Genomic DNA, 23,094 nt, shown 5'->3' with positions numbered 1-23,094 from the left:
CAAAACAAAACACAGTAACAAAGACCTCAGCTGAGTTGGAAAGGGCCTAGCTTAGAAAGCCTACAGTTGTTGTAGGAGCTCCTCTCAGCCCACTACCACACTGACCTGGTTCAGAATAGGGCAGTCCACAGCCTGCCAGAACTCAAGGGATACTCGGAGATTTCAAATCCTACCTTTTATTTTCTAGATGAGAAGAAAGGGCCTCAGAGGTCCTTTGGTAAGCTGGTCCCAGTCAGTATGGGCACTCAGGTCTCCAGGCTTTGGAGCTGTGCCCTTCAAGAATAACTTTCAAATTATGTTTGGAATGGTAGGACAAAGGTGTAAATGGAATTTTGGAGGAACTGGTGGTACCATGTTGCTTACCTCCCATCCCTGCATTCTGCTGCCTTTTGGTGTCTTCCTCCCTAGATCCCAGGTCCTTGAGTGCCAGCCCCCTCTCCAGAGCACCCCACTTCTCCCTTTTCCCTGTCAAAGGTAGAGGCAGCCAAGCAGAGGGACTCAGAGGGACCTTAGCATTCTAGCCTTGGGCTTCCTTCCCATCAGGAACCCTGGCATGTGACAAACTGTTTAAAGACCTGAGGTGACAGGGCTCATTACCTACAAGTAATCCATTCTCATATCAGACTTCACTAAAAGTTAAAACACAGATTCGTTTGTTCAGAGCTAAAACGAATTTTCCTAAATGTCCATCCATTATTCTTTTGGTTCCCTGAGGCCACATAAATCCATGATGCTTCTCTCTCTCTCTCTTTTTTTTTTTTTTTTTAGTTTTTCGAGACAGGGTTTCTCTGTAGCTTTGGAACCTGTCCTGGAACTAGCTCTTGTAGACCAGGCTGGCCTCGAACTCACAGAGATCCGCCTGCCTCTGCCCCGAGTGCTGGGATTAAAGGCGTGTGCCACCACCGCCCGGCTCCATGATGCTTCTCTAAATAGCCCTTTGGTTGAAGAGAGGGTTTGGGCACCTTAGCCTTCTCCAGGGCCCTAACTCACACAGGCTTCCAGGTACACTGATGAACTAGTTTGTGTTCTTGTGAAGGCACCAGAAGGATAAGCAGGTGGGGAGCATTTTACATTTAAGGCATTATCCTTTGAGGTCCAACCAAATGAAGAATTCCTTTTTGAGGCAGTGGGACTCAAGCTAGCGAACCTTGTATGACCCTATTCCCTGACCTCTGGTGAAGAACCATAAGAGCTGAGGTCAGGTGAGCATCCCATGTGGTTCACTAAGCAACAACCCATGATCCGGGGAGAAGGTCTGTGAAGGCTTGTCTGGTCTTTCTCATGCTCTGCTTCACCATGTCCAATCAATAATCCATCATGAACAATTATTGTCATTAGAATCCTGCATATTAGAGACAAAAGACTTAAACCTCGGGGCAGTGGAATTCTTAGTGTTTTATTTTTTTTTTAAATTACATTTTATTTTGTGTGAATGTGCAAGTCATGGTACACATATGGAGGTTGAACTCAGGTTATTAGCTTTGAGTACAGTTGCTTTACCTATCAAGCCACCTCGCAGGACCTTAGTGTTGTTTTGTTATTGTAATCGGGAGGGGCGGAGTGCAAGTGCCCACAGAGGCCAGAAGAGGGTGTTGGATCCTGCCGTTTAGAGGTTCCTGAGGACCCCTTGATGTGAGTACTGAGAGCCAAATTCAGGTCTGCCCTCTTAACTAGTGTCTCTCCAGGCCCATCCTTATGAATCCCATGAGGATTCAGTCTGTGCCCTCATCCACATAACCCAGGAATTACAGGAAAAGGATGGTGTGTGGTGGTGCAACTGGGAGCCCAGGACACAGATGGAGCACTTGAAGCCAGCCTAGGCCATTTAACAATAATGCTTGTCTCAAAAATAAACAAGAGAAAAAAGGAAGAAAACGGAAGCAAAGGATGTTTGGTATAGCTCAGGTGGAGTCACTGCAAGAGAAAGTCCTCTTTCCAACCAACCACCGCCACTGCTGTAGTGCCTGGCAGGCTCACTGACTGTTCTTCCTGAAGAAACACCGAAACGGGAAGAGAGTGCTGCAGGAAGGAGAGCAGAGGGGTCTGAGACCGAGAAGGTTGCGTCCCTTCTCCCTGGTTCCCATTAGTGCTTCATTAACTGGGGCATTTTGCTCTGGGGAACCACAGAATGGAAATTCAAGTCTAAAACAGCATTTGAGAAGGTACCCAAATTAGATTATACCCGGAAGGGGGAAATAAAGGAAAAAGAATTGCAATAGGATGGTTGAACTCTAGATAGACAAAGATTGCTCAGTGTTCTCTCCAAAAAGGATTCTGAACACACACCTAGATTCAGAGGGGAGAGTTGGAAGCATTCTGGACTCAAATCATCTGAATGACCCAAGACAGACAGATGTTTCTGTTCAAGCAACATTTGTGAAACAGGCTTGTGAGGGCACCTCAGGGCGGAAAGAGCTTTACACATGGACAGAGAGCACACAGCCCAAGCTCAAAGTGACATCCTGTCTCAACAGGAAGAAACCTGGTGTGATGGTGCACATCTTTAATCTCAGCACTCTGCAGGCAGAGGCAGGAGGATCTCTTAGTTCAAGGACAGCATGGTCTACGTAGTGAGTTGCATGCCAGTCAGGGTTACACAGTGAGACCTTGCCTCAAAAAAAAAAATCAAGCCGGGCGATGGTGGCGCACGCCTTTAATCCCAGCACTCGGGAGGCAGAGGTAGGCGGATCTCTGTGAGTTCGAGACCAGCCTGGTCTACAGAGCTAGTTCCAGGACAGGTTCCAAAGCCACAGAGAAACCCTGTCTCGAAAAACCAAAAAAAAAAAAAAAAAATCAAAAAACCCAACCAACCAACCAACCAACCAAACAAACAAACAAAAAACCCAAAAAAACAAAAAGCCACCACATTCTTTTGAATTAGGGCCCTTGTTTTCTATTTCATTTCCACCATCTATCTTTGATACAACTGAGAAATCTCAGTAAAGTCTTTACTCCTTCTCTAGTCTTTCCCTCCCCAAGACTCAATGAAGCAACTGGACCTACAGACTGCTTTTTAGCTTAAAGGCAAAAAGTAAAAAAGTAAAAAATAAATAAAAATAAAAACAACAACAACAACAACCCTGTTTTACCTTAGAAACCCAAAGAAGCCACTGGATCCTGGTTCTTTGGGTGGTGGTGGGTTGCTATGTTGCAGGGGAGGGACAACCAGCTCTAGCAGGCTATGCTCCAACTTAGAATCTGTAAGGGAAACAGGCAGACAGAGAAGAGACTGGCCCAGAGGCTCCGTGAACTGAAAGAACACAGGGCAGCCTCACACACCAAGATTTATTTAGAGCCAGGTGAAATGTTTGCTCTGACCTTTCCAATTTCATATCAGCTCAGTAAAATTCTGTTTTGTCCCTGTGCATTTTCAAGTCTCAGCCATCCACCAGAGCTGACATGTTTCCACAAGGAACCACAACTTGTTCACATGCTTATCCCCTGCATCTGGCTAAATGCACCCCACTCCAAGTCCTTGTGCTGGGTAACAGATAAGAAAGCTGGAAGGGGGCAGGAGAGATGGCTCACAGGTTAAGAATGCTGACTGTTCTTCCAGAGCTCCTGAGTTCAATTCCCAGCAACCACATGGTGGCTCACAGCCAACTATAATGAGATCTGATGCCCTCTTCTGGCATGTAGGCAGACATGGAAACTAACACTGTATACATAATAAACAAACAAACAAATATTTTTTTTTAAAAAAAGAAAGCTGGATTGGCATGCCTCATTGGGCATTCACAGGCCTGGCAGAGCACCTGTCTATACCTTCACTCTTCTTGTTTTATGCAGCCTGGGTCAGCTATGCAGCGAAGCACTGGATTCTAGAATGGCAGGGGTGCACCTTGCCTGGTTTTGTAAGGCACTGGGGATTGTCCCCAGGGTTCTGTGCAAGTGAGGCGAGAATTTCACCAACTGAGCTCCAGCTCCAGTCTTTGCACCTTCAGTCTTAATGCAGATGCCCCAGGGAAGAGGAGAAAGTACTTCCCAGAAACAGTTCTTCAACCCCACAGAAGAGCAAACCATAGCTCTTCCAACTTCCCTTCGAGCCCTCTCAGTTAGTTAAGAAATGTTTTGGAATTGCTGGACTACTGAGTTCACTGTCAGAAGTAAGGGGAAGCTGGGCACGGTAGCTCGTGCCTATGATCTCAGTGAACAGAAGGCTCAAGAGTTAGAGGCCAGCCTGGGCTCTACCACAAGAGCCAGTCTCAAAGAACAAAACCACCCACCAAACAAGAACCCACCTAAACCTACCCTGTTCCTGGACATCAGAGGCATCAAAAACTGGGGTATCTTGGTATTCTCGCTGGGTTTCTCCTTCCCTGTTCTGTTTAAAAAGGGGAAAAAAGGTTTGAGGGCTCTGTGGTGGAGCAGTTATCATGTCTGCTTTACATGCAGTAGGTCCTGGGTTTGAGCTCCAGGGGACAACAATAAGATCAACCTTTTGATAAGTAGCCTGCATAAAAAATAAAAACCTGAGACCTAAAAAATGCCAAGGATAAAATATTAACTTCATCCTACAAGGTCTGAAATCGGGGGGGGGGGGGCGCTACTGGCTTCTGATGGCCTGGCAGGTGCCTTCTGTAGGACTGCTCTTGTTCACTCCAGCTTCCAATGTAGTCCCTCTAAAATCATGTCTGCAGGAGCTCAGAACAAGCCGCCTGGGCTTGCCTCTCCATCCCTATTGCTGAGCAAATGTCATTCTGGAGACATGTACAGTTCATGGGGCAAGATTATACTCTATCACCATGCACAAAACTCAAGTCCAAATGGATTAAAGACCTCAATATCAGTCCGAACACACTGAACCTAATAGAAGAGAAAGTGGGAAGTACTCTACAACACATGGGCACAGGAGACCACTTCCTACGTATAACTCCAGCAGCACAGACATTAAGGGCCTCATTGAATAAATGGGACCTCCTGAGACTGAGATGATGTGGGAGTGTCATATATCAATCTGTTGATTTCATTGGCTAAGCAATAAAGAAACTGCTAGGCCCATTTGATAGGCCCACCCTTAGGTAGGTGGAGTAAACAGAACAGAATGCCCGGAGGAAGAGGAAGTGAGCTCAGACTCGACAGCTCTGCTCTCGGGAGCAGACGCCTCTGCAGAGAGACGCCATGCCTGCTCCCAGGCAGACACAGGCGATGAAGCTCTGACCTAGAATCTTCCCGGTAAGACTGGTGCTCACAGATTATTAGAGATGGGTTGATCGGTATATCAGAATTAGCCAGTAAGGGCTAGAGCTAAGGGCCAAGCAGTGATTAAAAGAATACAGTGTCTGTGTAATTATTTTGGGGCATAAGCTAGCCGAGCAGGCGGCTGGGGTGCTGGGAATGCAGCGCCGCCGCCGCCCATATTACTACACTGAGAAGCTTCTGTAAAGCAAAGGACACACTGTCACTAAGACAAAAAGGCAACCCACTGACTGGGAGAAGATCTTCACCGACCCCGCAACTGACAAAGGTCTGATCTCCAAAATATATAAAGAACTCAAGAAACTAGACAATAAAAGGCTAATCAACCCAATTATAAAATGGGGCACTGAGCTGAACAGAGAATTCTCAACAGAAGAACTTCATATGGCCAAAAGACACTTAAGGTCATGCTCAACCTCCTTAGCGATCAGGGAAATGCAAATCAAGACAACTTTAAGATACCATCTTACACCTGTCAGAATGGCTAAAATAAAAAACACCAATGATAGCCTTTGCTGGAGAGGTGGTAGAGAAAGGGGTACACTCGTCCATTGCTGGTGGGAATGCAAACTGTGCAACCACTCTGGAAAGCAGTGTGGCGGTTTCTCAGGAAATTCGGGATCAACCTACCCCTGGATCCAGCAATACCAATCTTGGGAATATACCCAAGAGAGGCCCTATCATACAACAAAAGTATATGCTCAACTATGTTCATAGCAGCATTGTTTGTAATAGCCAGAACCTGGAAACAACCTAGATGCTCTTCAATGGAAGAATGGATGAAGAAAGTATGGAATATATACATATTAGAGTATTACTCAGCAGCAAAAAACAAGGACTTCTTGAATTTTGCGTACAAATGGATGGAAATAGAAACACTATCCTGAGTGAGGTAAGCCAGACCCAAAAAGAGGAACATGGGATGTACTCACTCATATTTGGTTTCTAGCCATAAATAAAGCATTGAGCCTATAATTAGTGATCCTAGAGAAGCTAAATAAGAAGGAGAACCCAAAGAAAAACATATAGGCATCCTCCTGAATATTAACCTTCATCAGGCGATGAAAAGAGACAGAGACCCACATTGGAGCACCAGACAGAAATCTCAAGGTCCAAATCAGGAGCAGAAGGAGAGGGAGCACAAGCAAGGAACTCAGGACAGCGAGGGGGTGCACCCACACACTGAGACAATGGGGATGTTCTATCGGGAATTCACCAAGGCCAGCTGGCCTGGGTCTGAAAAAGCATGGGATAAAACCGGACTCGCTGAACATAGAGGACAATGAGGACTACTGAGAACTCAAGAACAATGGCAATGGGTTTTTGATCCTACTGCATGTACTGGCTTAGTGGGAGCCTAGGCAGTTTGGATGCTCACCTTACTAGACCTGGATGGAGGTGGAGGTCCTTGGACTTCCCACAGGTCAGGGAACCCTGATTGCTCTTCGAGCTGATGAGGGAGGGGGACTTGATTGGGGGAGGGGGAGGGAAATGGGAGGCGGTGGCGGGGAGGAGGCAGAAATCCTTAATAAATAAATTTAAAAAAAAAAAGATTATACTACAAGCCAGTTTGATGAGGCCGCTCTACGAGTCTGTAGTGCTATGACTGCGAAATGGGTGGTTGTTGTGAAGGAAGGTTCCGCGGGGAAGTGACATTTGGATGGAGCTCTGATGGATGGATGGGATTTTGTCATAATTGGGGTGAGGAGCTGGTCAGGAAGAGCAGGGCTTTCCGGGAAGAGACATGATGAAAAGGGCACAGTGCCATTACTGAGTAAATACAATCAGCATAGCTAGAGTCAGGCATGGTGGAAGCAGGACAGCTGAACAGCCAGTATAATACAATGCAATCTTATATCTCTCCGTGTGTCACTGCTTGGTAGAAATTCCTTCATCTGTTGGTGAAATTCTTTCATGGTTCCAGGTCTGCATTTCCAGTAAACATTCTGAAGGTCAGAAACACAGGCATACATTTCTTGGGAATATCTGCCAGCTGGCTCGTCCTCACCCAGCATAGCCTGTGCACCTGAGTGCACAGCAGCACATACGCCATTCAGGCTGTGCTTCTGGTGAAGAATTTGTACAGGGTGGCTGGAGAGGCAGAGTCGCAATAAGTCCCGAGGAAGTCATCTCTAATCCCGATTCTCAGCATAACTTTCAAGTCAGAATGGAAGATCTCCCTGAGATGAGCTTCCTCATAAACACTTCAGATGGAGGTCTGCAGTGGGCAGGCCCAGGCTCATATTCCTATATAGAGCTAAAGGGAGGAAGAAAATCATTCTTACCCCCTAGACAGAAAGGAAGGATTTAGAAGGCCTAGGACTAGTTTCATGAAAGCATGAAAGAATAATTCTTTTTTTTCCCTTGAGACAGGGTTTCTTTGTAGCTTTGGAGCCTGTTCTGGAACTTGTTCTGAAGACCAGGTTAGACTTGAACTCATGGAGATCTGCCTGTCTCTGTCTCCTGAGTGCTGGAATTAAAGGGGTGCACCATCACCACCTGGCGAAAGGATAATTCCTATAAATTTAAGAAAACTATGATTTTGGACTTAAATCTTGCTGCAGAGATGACCAAAGAGAGCAGTATCCATGAGGGCTGGATATAAGGGATCAGAGGGCAACAGTCAACTCAGAAGTAAGGAGACTGCTCTTACAAGGGTAGCTTCCCTTGAAGGCACAAGCTGTAAGGGAGGAAAGACAGCTGAGACTGTGGTACCACTGGAGACAGCCAGCGAGTGTCACACCTCGAATGGCACTAAATGTTAAGAGCCAGTTCTGCTTAGAAGTGGGGAACACACTGTGAGCAGTCTGGTCCACATCAGGGCCATTTATCTGTCTCTCCTATCTTTTCGTAGTCTGGGTTTCTAGGTCTGGGACCTGAAAGACCAAAAAGAAAAGGTCTTCTCTTCTTTATTCTTCCCCAAACATCTCTTATGAGACAAGTGTTGTATTCTTCTAAGTTCCCTGCAAACTTTTCAAATGTGTTTAGACATGTGCAACACACTCCCCTCCGCCCCTGTGCTGTATGTGATCCTGTACCCAAATTTCCCACAAAGGGGTGGGGTGCCAAGCACTGAACCAAGGGAGCAAATTCAATTTTTCCAGCTCAAGTGGCTTGCACTGAGAGTCTCTGTGATTACCTTAATTTAGGAGAAATCCTCTCCCTGGGAACAGAGTCTGTGAAGGAGGCTGTCTTTGGGTGTTGAGTCAAAATCAATAAACATGCTCCTTTTGCTCAGCTTTTCTCTAAGCCCAGAATCAGGTTGAAAAGGTAATTATGTTGAGTAAGAAGCTGTGGGTTCTGTTCTTGCGGGAGATGATGTGTCAAACTAAGAATAGGAAGGTACAGAGGATAGTGCGAGGGAAATGCTCCCGTACAGCAATTATCTCGCTTTGTAGAGAGCTTTGTTCTCCAGAGCTTCATGTACCCTCTTATTCTTTCTCATTTCTCTTTCTGCCACTCCAAAGGCTGGGAGCACAGGAGACAGCTTTCTACCTAAACCTCATGGGCTGTGGGGTTGTGACACAAAACTGGAGCCCCATCTTCTAACCTTCTTCCCAGAGGCAGAAATCTAGATCCCAAGGGCACGGTCAAGTAACTGATAAACTCCTAGAATAAGCAGCCAGGTTTTACATGTGTGTTGGGTGTCTTAGCCCACAGCATGTTAGCAAAATAGTGGACTGGAAATAAAATTGCTTCGTTACCTTTTTAATAATTAATTTTATTTCATGTGCACTGGTGTCAGATCTCCAGGAACTGGAGTTACAGACAGTTGTGAGCTGCCATGTGGGTGCTGGGATTTCAACCTGGGTCCTCTGAAGAGCAGCCAGTGCTCCTAATGCTGAGCCACTCTCCAGCCCCTTGCTTCATTTCTTCACTCAAAAATATTTTAGGTAAATTCCTGTGATCCTGGTGGATGTAAGGCCTATCACTATCTAGCCCATGCTGATCTGTCCAGTAAAAGTTCTGGGTGCACTGGCCTGCAGGCATGAAAAGCATCACACTCTTTCCTCCTGGCCTAAGTTCTTCAAAGGCCTCAACCTGCCCAGGGAACTCTTTCCTCATGCCGCTTTGTATTCACTAGGTACCCAGTGCTTCCTGTACACAGCACAGCTATCTTGTCTGTCTGGTCTAACATTCCTGGCGGCTTTAGAAGCTGACAGCCCAAGTACTTGGCACATGGGAGACACAGAATAGTGTCTTGAATGAATGCACATGGTAGATCCTTGCTCCTTAACTGATTGTGCTATGGGCCTGGGAAGGTGAAGGGGGTGACTAGTAGAGGAAAAAACCGTGAAGCTTTGAAGACAACTATTGAAAAGGAGCTTTACAATGAGGAAGTAGTCAGTATATGAACATTAAAATAAAGGTACAAAAGGTACAAACCCATAAATCAATAAAATCAAACAAAATAAAATCATTGGGACAGCCAGGAGGTGGTGGTGCACACCTTTAATCCCAGGACTCAGGAGGCAGAGGCAGGCAGATCTCTAGTTCCAGGTCAGCCTGGTCTACACAGTGAGTTCCAATATAGTGGAAGCTACAGAGAAACCCGGTTTCAAAAACAACACAAACAAACAAAAAAATCACTGGGACAGCCTGTTACTGTTCTAGAGGCTTTGCTCCATTTTTGTTTGTTTGGTTTTTGTTTGTTTCTTTTTTCTGTTTTTTGAGACAGACAGGGTTTCTCTGTGTAGCTCTGGCTATCCTGGTACTTGCTCTTTAGACCAGGTTGGCCTCGAACTCATCGAGATCCACCTGCCTCTGCTTCCCAAGTGCTGGGATTAAAGGCGTGCTCCACTACTGCCCAGCTGTTCTTACATTTTAATTGATTTACTTTATTTTAAATTATGTGTATGTGTGTGAATATGTACATGTAAGTGAAGTATCGACAGAAGACAGAGGCCTCTGTTGGCAGGAAAGATCCCTCTGGAGCTGGAGGCAGTTGTGAGATACCTAACCTGAATGCTGGGAATTGAACTCATAACCTCTAAAGAGCAGTTTATGATATTAACCACTAACCCATATCTCTAGCCTTTTTAATTACTTTATGGGGGGGGTAGGAACAGAGTCTATGTTGCCCTGGCTGTCCTTGAACTCAGTGATCTGTGTGCTAGAATTAAAGGCATGAGCACTCATGCCCTGGCCTAACAACATTTCCAGTGTCTCTATGTAGATATACGGGTGAGAGGTGCCTGAAGGTGTGCTCGTGTCACTGCGTGCACACAGAAGCCAGAGCACCCTGGATGAGTCAGTTCCTCCTCCCACCATGTGGTCCTCAGGAGAGAGGCAAACGCGTTAGACTTGGCGCAGGTGATTCTGCCAAATGAGCCATCTCACTGGCTATTTGTTTTTGGTTTTTATTAAAAAATTTGGGGCTGGAGAGATGGCTCAGTTGTCAAGAGCTTTGCCTGCTCTTCCAAAGGTCCTGAGTTCAATTCCCAGCAACCACATGGTGGCTCACAACCATTTGTAATGAGATTTGACTGTATACATAATAAATAAATAAATATTTTAAAAAAATTATTTATGTGCGTGTTTGAGTGCTTGCACATGTGTGAAGGTATTCACAGAAGCCAGAAAAGGGTGTTGGATCTCCTGGAGCTGGAGTTACGGGCAGTTGTGAGTTGTCCAACATGGATACTGGGAACTGAACTCAGGTCTTCTGTAAGAGCTGCAAATGCTCCTAAGGGCTGAGCCATCTCCCTCTGTTTGTTTATTTCTTTAAAGACTAGGTCTGGCCTGGAACTCTCTGTGTAGAACAGGAGGATTGTTAACTCAAGAGAATTCAGAACCTGTCAGACTCCTAAATGCCAAGATTAAAGGCATGTGCTACCATGTCTAGCTTCCTCCATTTTTTTCTACAAAATAATTTAAAATTTATTCTTTCACAACTCCATAAATGTAAAATAAATAATATATTTAGATTATCTTTACTCCCCACTCCACTCTCTTACCCTCCTTCCTCTTGTTCTGTAGCCTTTCTTCCCAGGACATCCCCTTCCTCCTGCCATGTTTTTCTTTCCCTAGAACCCACAACTTAATTAGGGTTGCTTGCATGTATATAGGTGTAGGATTATTTACTGGATCATGGGCAGCTTACCAGTAGCTACACACCTGCATAAAACGATTCCCCTGTGTTCCAGTAGTTCATGAACTGCTGGCACCTTAGTTAGGGGCTGAGCGTCATGTGCCCAGTCCATGAAGGAATGATGACTGGCTAGGTCTGGTCCAGGTTTGATTCGGAATCCACTGCTGCTGAAAGACTGAATGACTGACTAGTCAGGCCTGGACGACATCACTTCACGGCACCTGTAGCTTCTATAGCTTCCCTATCTTGTTTCTTTTTAGACAGTGTCTCACTCCACAGACCTGTCTGACCTAAAACTTACAGTGGAGTCAGGCTGGCCTCAAACTTGTAGCCATCTCACTGTCTGCCCGAGCACTGGACTTAAGGTGTGTGCTACTACTTCTTACCAACTTCTAGTGCCCATCTCATCTGCTAAAACTAGACCCACACCAGACTCAGACTCCAGTGTAGACTAAGGCAAAAGTTTTCTACAGTGAGGATTCTATATTGGATTTCACACTCATTCAATACAGACCTATTTTAAATTATAGAACACAAGCAGTTTTTAACTTGAGAAGACAATGTGAAAAGATCCATGGGTATTATACAACCACTTTAGGGATAGACTGTGACAAGGACAGAATAGTTGGATGTCATTAAATCCAAGAATGAGTTTAGTCAGTTCAATCTGTAGCAAGGACCAAGCTGAGCATGTAACAGGAATCTCAGCCTCTAACAAAGGAGCCATCAAGAACCTCACAGCCTCCAACTTGATGCTTACCCTCTGGTTTTTCTTCAGGGGCTTCTGATTACTGAAGGCTTCACTAGAAGTCTCTATCTTGGCCCTGAAGTGGGGGAGGAAAGCCCAGGAAATGTCATTGGCCATGGCAACATTACCACATTCAAGCAAATGTAGTCCAAATGAATATTTCAGCAAGTTGGCTATTTTTATACTACTCCTGGCTGGCAGGGAAAATTGTGTGGCAAAAATTTCTTTGGTTGCTTTAATTCACAATAGAATTCCAATTGGAGACATTTAAGGACATGTTTGAGAAACAAAAAATGTGATTGACAGAGGTATCCGACTATGAAATATTCAGTTGTGCATCAAAACCCAGGGGAGACTTGGGGCCTCATCGCTGTGGGAAAATTAGTTAAATAAAATCAAACCAAGTCTTACACCTCAGATATGCTCACATTCCACATGGCTTGTCACTGACACATCACCTGAACCCACAGGGTCAGCCCCTTCCTAGTTCATATTCACTATGTCTACATCTAAGGGCATTAGGCCCTAGGAGACCTTGGCACAAAAGCACCGTTGGGCTGGGGAGCAAACCATGTCGTGGACTAGTGGACTATTCCAGGTGGCTTCTCTCTGGGATTCCAAGAATGACTAAATTGTCTTATTGACTAATTCTTCCTTTGACAGAGGATCAAAAGTACACAAGTAGCCTCTACAACAGCACCTTCTGCGTGCTGGGATACGCTCAGCATTCCCCCTAACAACTCATGCACACTATGTTTTCTTTTAAGACAAGATCTCACTAGCATCCTTGGCTGGCTTCTTGTAGTAAGTGATTCTACTGCTTCTGCTTCCTGAAGGCTGTGTTTACAAGTGTGCACCACCACACGCACAGTATATTGCATACATTTTATCCAGTTGCTCATGGGATAAAACAGAATTCTATTTTATTTGTTCTAATTCTTTCGAAGTTTTTTGTATGTGCATGTTTATGTATTAACAGTGCTGTTAATACATACACATGTACACTCGTGTGGAGGGCGAAACACAACCTCCAGTGCTCTTTCCCAAGTGTTGTTCGTTTTTTGTTTGAGACAGGGTCTTTTATTGGCCTAGAGCTTGTCCAGTAGGCTAGGTTGACCAGCCAGTGAGCCATAAGTCCACCTGCCTGCATCCTTCCAGCACCTCAGTTATAAACCTGTGCCACCATGCCTAGCAGCCCCCGTGGGCTCTGCGGATTATTCAGGTTCTCAAGCTTGCATGGTAAATACTTTATCCACCATGCTATCTCTTCAGCCTCCTTCTGTTTTTATATAATAGTCTAAGCCTTCCTAAGTTTTGTGCCTTCCACAACATTATTTATTCATTGACTATGTTGAGTTTAGATTTATAGAGCTATGTTTCCTCTTAGCCTTTGTTTGTGTTTTCTTCTTGTCCTCTTTTTTTCTTCTTCTTCTTTTTTTTTTTTTTGAGATAGCGTTTCTGTGTGTAACAGCTCTGTCTATCCTAGAACTCAATTTGTAGACCAGACTGGCTTTGAACTCACAGAGATCCACCTGCCTCTACCTCCTGAGTACTGGAGTTAAAGGGGGGTGCCACCACTGCCTGGCCTGTTTTGATGCCAAGGCCTCACACTTGATAAGCGAGCACTCCTCCAAGCTACAGTCCAGTTCAGCCTCCATTTTGATAAACAGAACAATCTTACATTGATGAGAGACTGTTCAAATTAAATAGAAAATATAAACTTATTCCCTTTCATCAGTTTGCCCTGGGATGGACCAGGTACTGAATAGCCCTGCAAATCAAGCCACTGCCCATGGGCAAATCAACAATAGCAATAGGTGGCAAAGCCTCTCTATACCACTAACCTGTATGGTCTTGGTCTGCTAGGGGAGTTGGGCTCCTCCACAAGTTTTCGTTTCCGCATTATGGTTTCTTCTGCTTTCTTCTCAGCTAGGACCTTCAGGAAGGAAACCAGACTCCTGTGGACCCACATTTTTCTAGAGTGGCTCATGGTTTAGGAAGGCCCAACACAGAGGACTGCCAACCAAAGGCAATTTGTAATACCTCTACTTCAATAAGACATTCTGCCAGAGATATTGCCTCTGAAATCTAGATGGAGACATGGTCTCATATTTACAGTTGGGATGGGATCTGAGCAGCAATTGAGGGACAAAGGCAGAAGAGACAAGAGCATCACTTTTTTTTTTTTTTTTGGTTTTTCGAGACAGGGTTTCTCTGTGGCTTTGGAGCCTGTCCTGGAACTAGCTCTGTAGACCAGGCTGGTCTCGAACTCACAGAGATCCGCCTACCTCTGCCTCCCGAGTGCTGGGATTAAAGGCGTGCGCCACCATCGCCCGGCGAGCATCACTTTTGAGGCAAGAAAGGCAATATTCATTTTATATAGAAATTCAATATTGCTGGGCATGGTGGTGTACAACCTTAATCCCAGCACTCAGGAGGCATGTGAATCTCTGAGTCTACAGAGCAAGTTCCAGGACAGTCAGGACTGCTACACAGAAACTAATCTCAAACAAACAAATTAGCTGGGTGGTGGTGGCGCACGCCTTTAATCCCAGCACTTGGGAGGCAGAGGCAGGAGGATCTCTGTGAGTTTGAGGTCTACAAGAGCTAGTTTCTGGTTTGTTTTTTTTTTTTTTTTGGTTTTTCGAGGCAGGGTTTCTCTGCGGCTTTGGAGCCTGTCCTGGAACTAGCTCTTGTAGACCAGGCTGGTCTCGAACTCACAGAGATCCGCCTGCCTCTGCCTCCCAAGTGCTGGGATTAAAGGCGTGCGCCACCACCGCCCAGCAAGAGCTAGTTTCTGGACAGGCTCAAAGCTACAGAGAAGGGGCTAGAGAAATGGCTCAGCGGTTTAAGAGCACTGACTGCTCTTCCAGAGGACCTGGGTTCAATTCCCAGCACCCACATGGCAGCTCACAACTGTCTGAAAATCCAGTTCCAGGGGATCTGACACCTTCACACCAATGCACATAAAATAAAGATAAATAAATCATAAAAATTAAAAAAAAGCTACAGAGAAACCCTGTCTTGAAAAACAAACAAACAAAAACAAACAAACAAAAAAAGAAAGAACAAACTTACCAACTCAAGAGGACTATCATCTGTTGGCTTTCCTACAATGGAAATTTGAACATCATAATGGATCAAGACTGTCTTATCTGGGTTTCTGAACTTTATTTCTGGGAAATAGATTGAGACAAAACTTCTGCTTGAGCCCTTTCCTCTTCTGCCTGGAACCATTTTCCCTGCATAGTGTCATGAGATTCTGTCCTACCCTCCGGAACAACTGCCACCTTTAAGCTGAAGCGGAGTTGGTTTACCATACTTCATAGTATGCTCTTCAAAAGAGGGCGTGTTTTACTACCTGACAAACTGGGTTGTTCTCCATCTAATTCCCTTGAGGCAGTATCTCTCACTGAATCACAAACTCAGCTTTTCTGATAGGCTGGCCAGCCAGTGAGCTCCCAGGATATGCCAGTTTCTATCAACCCTGCCAAGGTCAGGGTTAGAGGTAAGTGTGGCCTTGGGCAATGGGGATTCAAATTGAGGCTCTTGTGCTTACGTAACAAACATTATCCACTGAATCATCTCTTCAGCCTCCTTTTGTACTTTTAAAATTAAACTAGCAGGTATTTATTTGCTTTTTAGTAAAATAACCATATATCTCTTGGAGATTAACAACTGGGAAATAGTGTTAAGATATCAGAGGCCTGGCATGGCTTTTAATCACCTTACTCAGGAGGCAGAGCAGGTGGATCATTGTGAGTTCGAGGCCAGCCTAGCCTATATAGTGAGCTTCAGGGCAGCTAGGGCTACATAGTGAGACCCTGGATCAGAAAGAAAAACAAAGTGTTTGCATAGGTTTCTCTCACTGAGCTATTCCTCTCCAACCAGACTATGTATTCCCATCCACCAATACTTAATACATACAACCCCTGAAATTAGTGTCTCTTCACCATTTAATGAAAGAGACGCAGGGAGATTAAATAATTTATCATAGTGCCTAAGCCAGGGTATTGAGCCAAGTTTGGAGGAAATGCTTCAGAGCTCTGTTCTGTCAGTTAGAGCCTGGTGGGACAGACAGCTACACGGCACTCAGCTCATCCTCCTGCCTATTCCCTCTTCTACCACTCATTCTCATCACTACTTACCTGTAGGCATATTTCCAGTAAACCATTTCATCTCGACATACAGAGTGAAAACAAATGGGTAGGGTGTCAAGATGATGTCTCCGTGTTTAAACTTCAGGTGGGAAACTCTCTCCCACTTGCTTTTATCTGAGGATGGTGCTAAGGAAACGAGAAAGGGGGACAGCATGTGTTCCTGGTAACGATTGGAAGGCTGAGGCTCTAGCTCTCCTTTCTCTGGTCTCACTGCTTCCACTGAAATCTATGCTGTGACTTGTAGCTCATTAACAGCTGGGAAAAGCCAGATGTGATGTTGCATGCCTCTAATCACAACACTCAGGAGCCCGAGGCAGGAGGATTACTGTGAATTCCATGCTACCCTTGACAATATACTGAGTAGTAGGCCAGTCATGGTTAACTACCTCAAAAACCCAAATGTCAGGCATGGTGTTTTACATAGTGATTTCAAGGCCAGCCTGTGTTCCATGAGATAGGGCCTATCTTAAACACAAACCCACTTTTCTGGGGAAAAATAAGACACCAGGAAGAAAGGATATAGGGAAATACAGTGAAGTGTTCTGTAACAAAGGGCTGCAGGCTGTCCATGTTTGCCAAGACTGCACGGATAGAATCCTGAAAAAGATACTTAAAGTTATTTTAATACTGTTGAAGCTCAGCTAATCTTTCCATTTATAACTTCTACTCTTTTTAAAACATATGATGTTTGTTGTTGCTGGGTTTTTTTTTTTTTGAGGCAGGGTCTTACTGTGTAGCACTCACTGGCCTGCAACTCACTATGTAGACAAGGCTAGCCTCAAACTCACAGAGATCTACCACTATACAGATCAGCCACTATACCCAGATTTATATTATTTTTTAATTAAAAATGTTAAGAGATTGATTGTGGTATCAAAACAAAGAAACAAACAAAAATTGTTTAGAGAGATGGGGCTAGACTTTAGAGAGATGGCTCAGTGGTAAGAGCAGTTGCTATTCTTCCTCAGGACCCAGTTTCAGTTCTCAGCACCCTTCTAGAGGACCCTGGTTTGATTTGCAGCACTCACGTGGCTGCTCACAACCTGTAACTCTAGTTCCAAGGGATGCAACACCCTCTTCTGCCACTGCAAACACTGGGCACATGGGTGTTAGACAGACATGCATGCAGTCAAAACATCCACACACATAAAATAAATAAATACAATTTTTAACAATGAAAGAAAACATATAAAACATGTTTTGCTGCTAGATATGGTGGCACATACCCACAGCACTTGGGAGGCTAAGGCAGAAGGAGGACTATGAATTCATGGTTAACCTAGGCTTTATAGTGAGGACTTGCCTCAAAAAAAATTTTTTAAAAAAATACTATGGATCTGCCAGTGCATCCCAGCACTCGGGAGGCTGAAGCAGGCGGATCTCTGTGAGTTTGAGGCCAGCCTGGTCTAGAGAGCCAGTTTCAGGACAGCTAGGACTGTTACACAGAGAAACCCTGTCTCGAATACTAAAACAAAAACAACAACAAAATTCTTTGTATCTGGGAATGATGGCATATGCCTTTAATCCCAGCACTTGGAAAGCTGAAGCAGGAGAACTACCATTAGTTCCAGGTTAAGTCTGGGCTTCATGACAAATACCAACCTAGCAAGGGCTATTACCAAATAAGACCCTGTCTCAAAAATCAAGAAAAGGGGCTGGAGAAATGGTTCAGGGGTTTAGAGTTCTGACTGTTCTTCCAGAGGAACAGAGTTCCATTCCCATTACCCATATGGTGGCTTACAACCAACTGTAATTCTAGTTCCAAGGGATCCAATGCCCTCTTTTGGCCCTTTTGGGCACATGACATACACACATGGTACACAGATATACATGCAGGCAAAGTATCCATATTCATAAAATAATAATAAACAAAAATTGAAAATAGAGTTGGGGATGCAACTTAGGTGGTAGAGTCATTATTTAATATGCATGAAGTTCTTTTTTTTTAAAAAAATATTTATTTATTTACTTATTATGTATACAATATTCTGTTTGTGTATATGCCTGCAGGCCAGAAGAGGGCACCAGACCTCATTACAGATGGTTGTGAGCCACCATGTGGTTGCCGGGAATTGAACTCAGGACCTTTGGAAGAGCAGGCAATGCTCTTAACCACTGAGCCATCTCTCCAGCCCTTTTTTTTTTTTTTTTTCGAGACAGGGTTTCTCTGTGGTTTTGGAGCCTGTCCTGGAACTAGCTCTTGTATACCAGGCTGGTCTCGAACTCACAGAGATCTGCCTGCCTCTGCCTCCCGAGTGCTGGGATTAAAGTCGTGCGCCACCACTGCCCGGTTTATGCATGAAGTTCTAAATTCAATCTCTAGCACTGTATAAACCAGGTTTAGTGATGTACACCATAATCCCAGGCAGGAGGATCAGAAGTTCAAGGACATTCTCAGATACGTAGGCCAGCCTGGGATTTATGAGACCTTGCTGAAAAAATGAAACACACACGTACTCACCCACAAATTCACGCAAAGGACCAACAGTAGAAGCTCATGCAATCCCAGTACTTGGGATGAAAAGGAAGAAGGATCTCTGAAAGTTCAAAGCCAGTTTGGTCTATACACATTCTAGGCCAGGCAGTAATATATAGGGAGACCATGTGTATAAAGTATAACAAAAACAAAAAAGCAGCTTTTGACCCTTGATATGCACATAAATGTATGCAAATGTTTTCTAGCCTGGATATGTGGCAGGCATTGAACACACAAGTTAACTTTATTTGACAGGTGAAGGGACAGACTGGGATACAGGACCGGGCCCCAGAACTACAACCGGGCCCAATGCTTTCACCAGTTTAGTTTACAAAGCTGTATCCCTGTTCAGTCTTCTTTCTGGAAATCTCTAACAAGCAGAGCTGTGCAGAAAAGGAATGAACATGAACTTGGAACAAAGCAATGGCAAATGTTTCCAATTTAAATGAAGACACAGCCACTTGTCAGTGTATTTACTGCCCAGTTTCCTGAACGTCAAACACCAGGCGGTGGTTGGGATCGTGGCATTCCCAGAGCCCTGGAAGGCAGCAGTCCTCCGGAAGCTCCTCTGTGCCAACTGCCACAACAGAGCTGCCCTGTCTGGGAACCCTCATAGAAACAAACAATAACCAGGCTCAAAGGCGCTCATACTTTAGTGAGAATTGAAAAAAGATACGCTTTAAAATTTCCTGTAGAAAGTGGCTTCTTTGCATGGAGACACCAGTTTACCAGGTGGAGTTTGAGACTCAGTATGAGGGCATAATAGCAGCCTAGATATGGATTCATCCTTGGCTTGAGGAGTAATTACTTTCTTCAGAAGCTGTCTGATTTTTTCCTACCTCCAGCTCCTGGATGACGACTTCCTTGTCCTCTATTTCTTCTTCTCTAGAAGGTAAACAGACAGGTACCATAAGACAGCAACCCCTGTCCAGCATCTGTTTTCTGGTGCTAAAACACTAGATACATTACAGTCTGGTTGACCCATTGCTTGCCTTACATTGGGGTGTGGTTTGAGCATTAGTTACCTCTCCCCCGAGTCTTCCCTGTTAAATTTCCAAGACCTTATATTTCTGTTGTGATGGTTAATAATTTTTTAGAGCATATTTTTAAAAGTCTACTAAATTGGAGGGGCTCAGAGCTCTGAACCTGGCTTTGTAGTACATCCAGTGCAGATATCCTACCACTGAGCTACACGTTAAGCCCACTATTTAGCCGGGCGGTGGTGGCGCATGCCTGTAATCCCAGCACTCGGGAGGCAGAGGCAGGCAGATCTCTGTGAGTTAGAGGCCAGCCTGGTCTACAAAGGGAGTCCCAGGACAGGCTCCAAAGCTACAGAGAAACCCTGTCTCGAAAAACCAAAAAAAAAAAAAAAAAGAAAAAGAAAAAAAAGCCCACTATTTAAATTTATTCGAATTGCCAAGCACTGTGGCAAATGTCTGTAATTCCAGTACCTGAGAGGTGTAGGTAAATGAATCAGGAATTCAAGACTAGACTCAGCTACACAGTAAATGAAGCTGGCCTGAGCTGCAAAAAACCTTGTCTCAAAAACAAAATAGTTTTAACTGGTAAATAGAAATATAAAATTTTATGAGATTTCAGGAGATATTTCTTTGTCTTTCCCTAAGACAGGGTCTCATTGTGGCTCTGGCTATCCATGAACTCACTCTGTAGACCAGGCTGGCCTCAAATTCACAGAGATCTGACTGTTTCTGCTTCCCCAGTGCTGGGATTTAAGAACTATACCATTGCACTAGGCTTCATGATTGTCTCTTAAATTTCTTTAACTTAAATTTTTCTCACATGCATCACATGTGAGAAGTGACCACATATGGGAAGAGGGCATTAGATTTCCTTAGGTTTGAATTACAGTTGATTGTGGGTGCTGGTAATTGAACCCTGGTCTCATGGAAGAGCAGCCAATGCTCTTACCCACTGAGCCATTTCTCTAGTCTCTCATTACTATTTTAAAGTATGTGTGATGGCTATTCTTGGTTGTTAGCTTGACTACATCTGAAATTATCAAAGCCCAAGTGGGTAGGTACACCTGTGAGGAATTTTTCTTAATTAAGTCATTTCAAGTAGGAAGACCCACTTTTAATCCAGATCTTTAGAGGTGGGAAGATATACTTTCATTTGGGCCACACCTTCCACTGTCAGCCTATATAAAGGACATGGAAGAAGGAAGCTTGTTCTCTTTGCCTGCTTACTCTCGTTTTTTGCTGTCAAGTTCATTCCTTTACTGGCATTCCATTGGTAGACAGCCATTGTTGGGCTAGCTGGACCACATCCTGTAAGCCATTCTAACAAATCCTCTTCATTCATATATATAAATGTGTGTGTGTGTCTGTCTGTGTGTATGTGCGCGCACACGCACACACGTGCGCCCAGTTTCATTCCCTAAGCTCCGTTCCTCTAGAGAACACCGATTCAGTACACAGCAAAACAAAAAGCACTAGTCAGGCAGTGGTGGTGCGCACCTTTAATCCCAGCACCCGGGAGGCAAAGGCAGGCAGATCTCTGTGAGTTTGGGGCCAACTTGGTCTATAGAGTGAGCTCCAGGACAGCCTCCAAAGCTACACAGAAAAACCCTGTTCCGAAAAAAACAAAAACAAAAAAAAATCAAACCAAACCAAACCCCAACAACAAAACATGCCCTGAGGAAATGTACTTGTGTGACGCTTTAAGTAACAAACTGAATGAGTTGCTCTTTCCATGCAATAATATTTTACTTGAATAATTAGCTGATAAACAAATTGTCTGCTATTCAGTTCTGTGAGGTTAACATACATTTTCTCAAAAATAAATAAAGCAAGTATGTCAAATCAAGGAAAAGAATTGGCAGTATTTGTTATCAATATTAAGTTTTGGGCTTTCGAGAGAAAATTTTGAAAAAAATTATCTTTTTCCCCCCAAGAAAGGATTCCTCTATTTAATGGCTCTAACTGTCCTAGAACTCTCTTTGTAGACTAGACTGGCTTTAAACTCAGAACTCAGAGATCTACCTGCCTCTGCTTCCCAAGTGCTGAGATTAAAGGTCTGCACCACCACTGCCCGGCTGGGTTCTGGAAATCTTATTCTGATCCTTCGGGAGAGTAATACTCTTAACTGCCACATCATCTCTCAGGCCCTATTTTATGAATATGGGCATTCTGCTTGTATGTATGTCTGTGTACCACATGCATGTGGTACCTGTGGAGGCTAGGCCAGAAGGCCATCAGATCCACTGGAACTAAAGTTGCAGAGAAATCACCACATAGGTTCACTGAATAGAACCCGAATCTGGAAGTCAGTGCTCTTAACTTAATGTGGGATTCCCCTCTGTATGCTGTGAATACCACTGGTTAATAAAGAATCTTCTTTGGGCCTATAGCAGTGCAGAATAGGGCAAGGCGGGAATTCTAAGCAGATAGAGGAGAGAGTAGGCGGAGTCAGAGAGAAGCCATGTAACTGGACAAGAGACAGACGCCTGATGCCAGATGCCAGACAGAACCTTACCAGTAGGCCTCAACCATGTGGCGACACACAGATTAATAGAAATGGGTTAATTTAAGATATAAGAGCTAGAAGTGTGAGCTAATAGGCCAAGCAGTATTGTAATAACACAGTTTCTGTGTGATTATTTCGGGTCTAGGTGACCAGGAAACAAAAGAACAGCCTGCAACTACATTAACTGACAAGTAATTTCTCCAGACCTATTTAAAATTCTCTCTCTCTTTTAATGTTTTGAGACAAGGTCAAGCTGAAAAATATTCTGAGAAATATCTCCTCAAAGCCACATTGACCCTACTTTAGGAAATTCTATCAACAGTGAATATAACAAAGACTAAGCATCTGGGAAGGCCTGACCAGGTGCTATTGCGGTCACTCCCCTGGAGTGAGTTAGGCAAAGATGAGGACCTGGAGGAATTCACTTGCCTGTGCTAGCATGAGCTATCTCCCACCTTTTAAATTACCTGATACTGTCACCATATCTGATTTTGAACTTATACACATTGGGTCCTGCATGAAGGAACCTTGTCTCTGGAAAAGGGTAGGTGAACGGTTTTAAACTCATTGTGTCTTGATGGTAGCCTAAAACAAAGTAGAAATATTAATCAGAAAAAGCTGAAGATGTCTCCTTAAATATAGGAAAGGAAGCCTGTCAATCTGCAGCATCTCTTGAAGGGTAAGTGTTCAACACAGTACCAGTGCCCATGAACCAGGCTCATTCAGCATGGCTACTGATTAGCTGGACCCTTCTCCTCCCTATACAGTGAAGATACATGGTGTGCTGGTCCTACATATATATAAAAGCAAAAAGACAACATTCAAATTTGAATTTTATTACTGTGCTGGTTAGTTATGTTTTTGTTCTGTGTGTGTGTGTTTTGATTGCTTTGTTAACTTGACATGACCTAGAATCATCTGGAAGAGGGAACCT

The 23,094-nt window shown here is 44.2% G+C and overlaps 1 protein-coding gene across 2 annotated transcripts; it reads right to left on the bottom strand.

The window, feature by feature from the left end:
- Window positions 1-1,973: 1,973 nt before the first annotated feature.
- Window positions 1,974-22,728, bottom strand: Majin (membrane anchored junction protein). Of its 2 annotated transcripts, XM_075974961.1 has the most exons (10): window positions 22,628-22,728; window positions 19,514-19,559; window positions 16,702-16,795; window positions 16,187-16,312; window positions 15,117-15,148; window positions 13,883-13,974; window positions 12,051-12,114; window positions 4,252-4,324; window positions 3,090-3,198; window positions 1,974-2,019 (listed from the first exon to the last, which is right to left on the bottom strand). In XM_075974961.1, the coding sequence occupies exons 1-10, from the start codon at window positions 22,726-22,728 to the stop codon at window positions 1,974-1,976; spliced, it is 783 nt and encodes a 260-aa protein (XP_075831076.1). The 2 variants fall into 2 exon arrangements, with proteins under 2 accessions (XP_075831076.1, XP_075831077.1); XM_075974962.1 differs by lacking the exons at window positions 15,117-15,148; window positions 16,187-16,312; window positions 16,702-16,795.
- Window positions 22,729-23,094: the final 366 nt, after the last annotated feature.

The sequence above is a fragment of the Microtus pennsylvanicus genome, chromosome 5, assembly GCF_037038515.1.
Source record: "Microtus pennsylvanicus isolate mMicPen1 chromosome 5, mMicPen1.hap1, whole genome shotgun sequence".
NCBI classification, from domain to species: Eukaryota; Metazoa; Chordata; class Mammalia; order Rodentia; family Cricetidae; genus Microtus; species Microtus pennsylvanicus.
This window is presented reverse-complemented; position numbering and strand designations above follow the sequence as displayed.

Coding starts and splice junctions, on each gene's coding strand:
- Majin (XM_075974961.1), bottom strand. CDS start 22,728: ATGAGTTTAAAACCGTTCACCTACCCTTTTCCAGAGACAAGGTTCCTT. Junction 16,313..16,701: donor CTATATCCTTTCTTCCTGGT/GTCTTATTTTTC, acceptor CACCATCCTCAG/ATAAAAGCAAGTGGGAGAGA. Junction 3,199..4,251: donor CTCTGATGTCCAGGAACAGG/GTAGGTTTAGGT, acceptor TTTCCCTTACAG/ATTCTAAGTTGGAGCATAGC.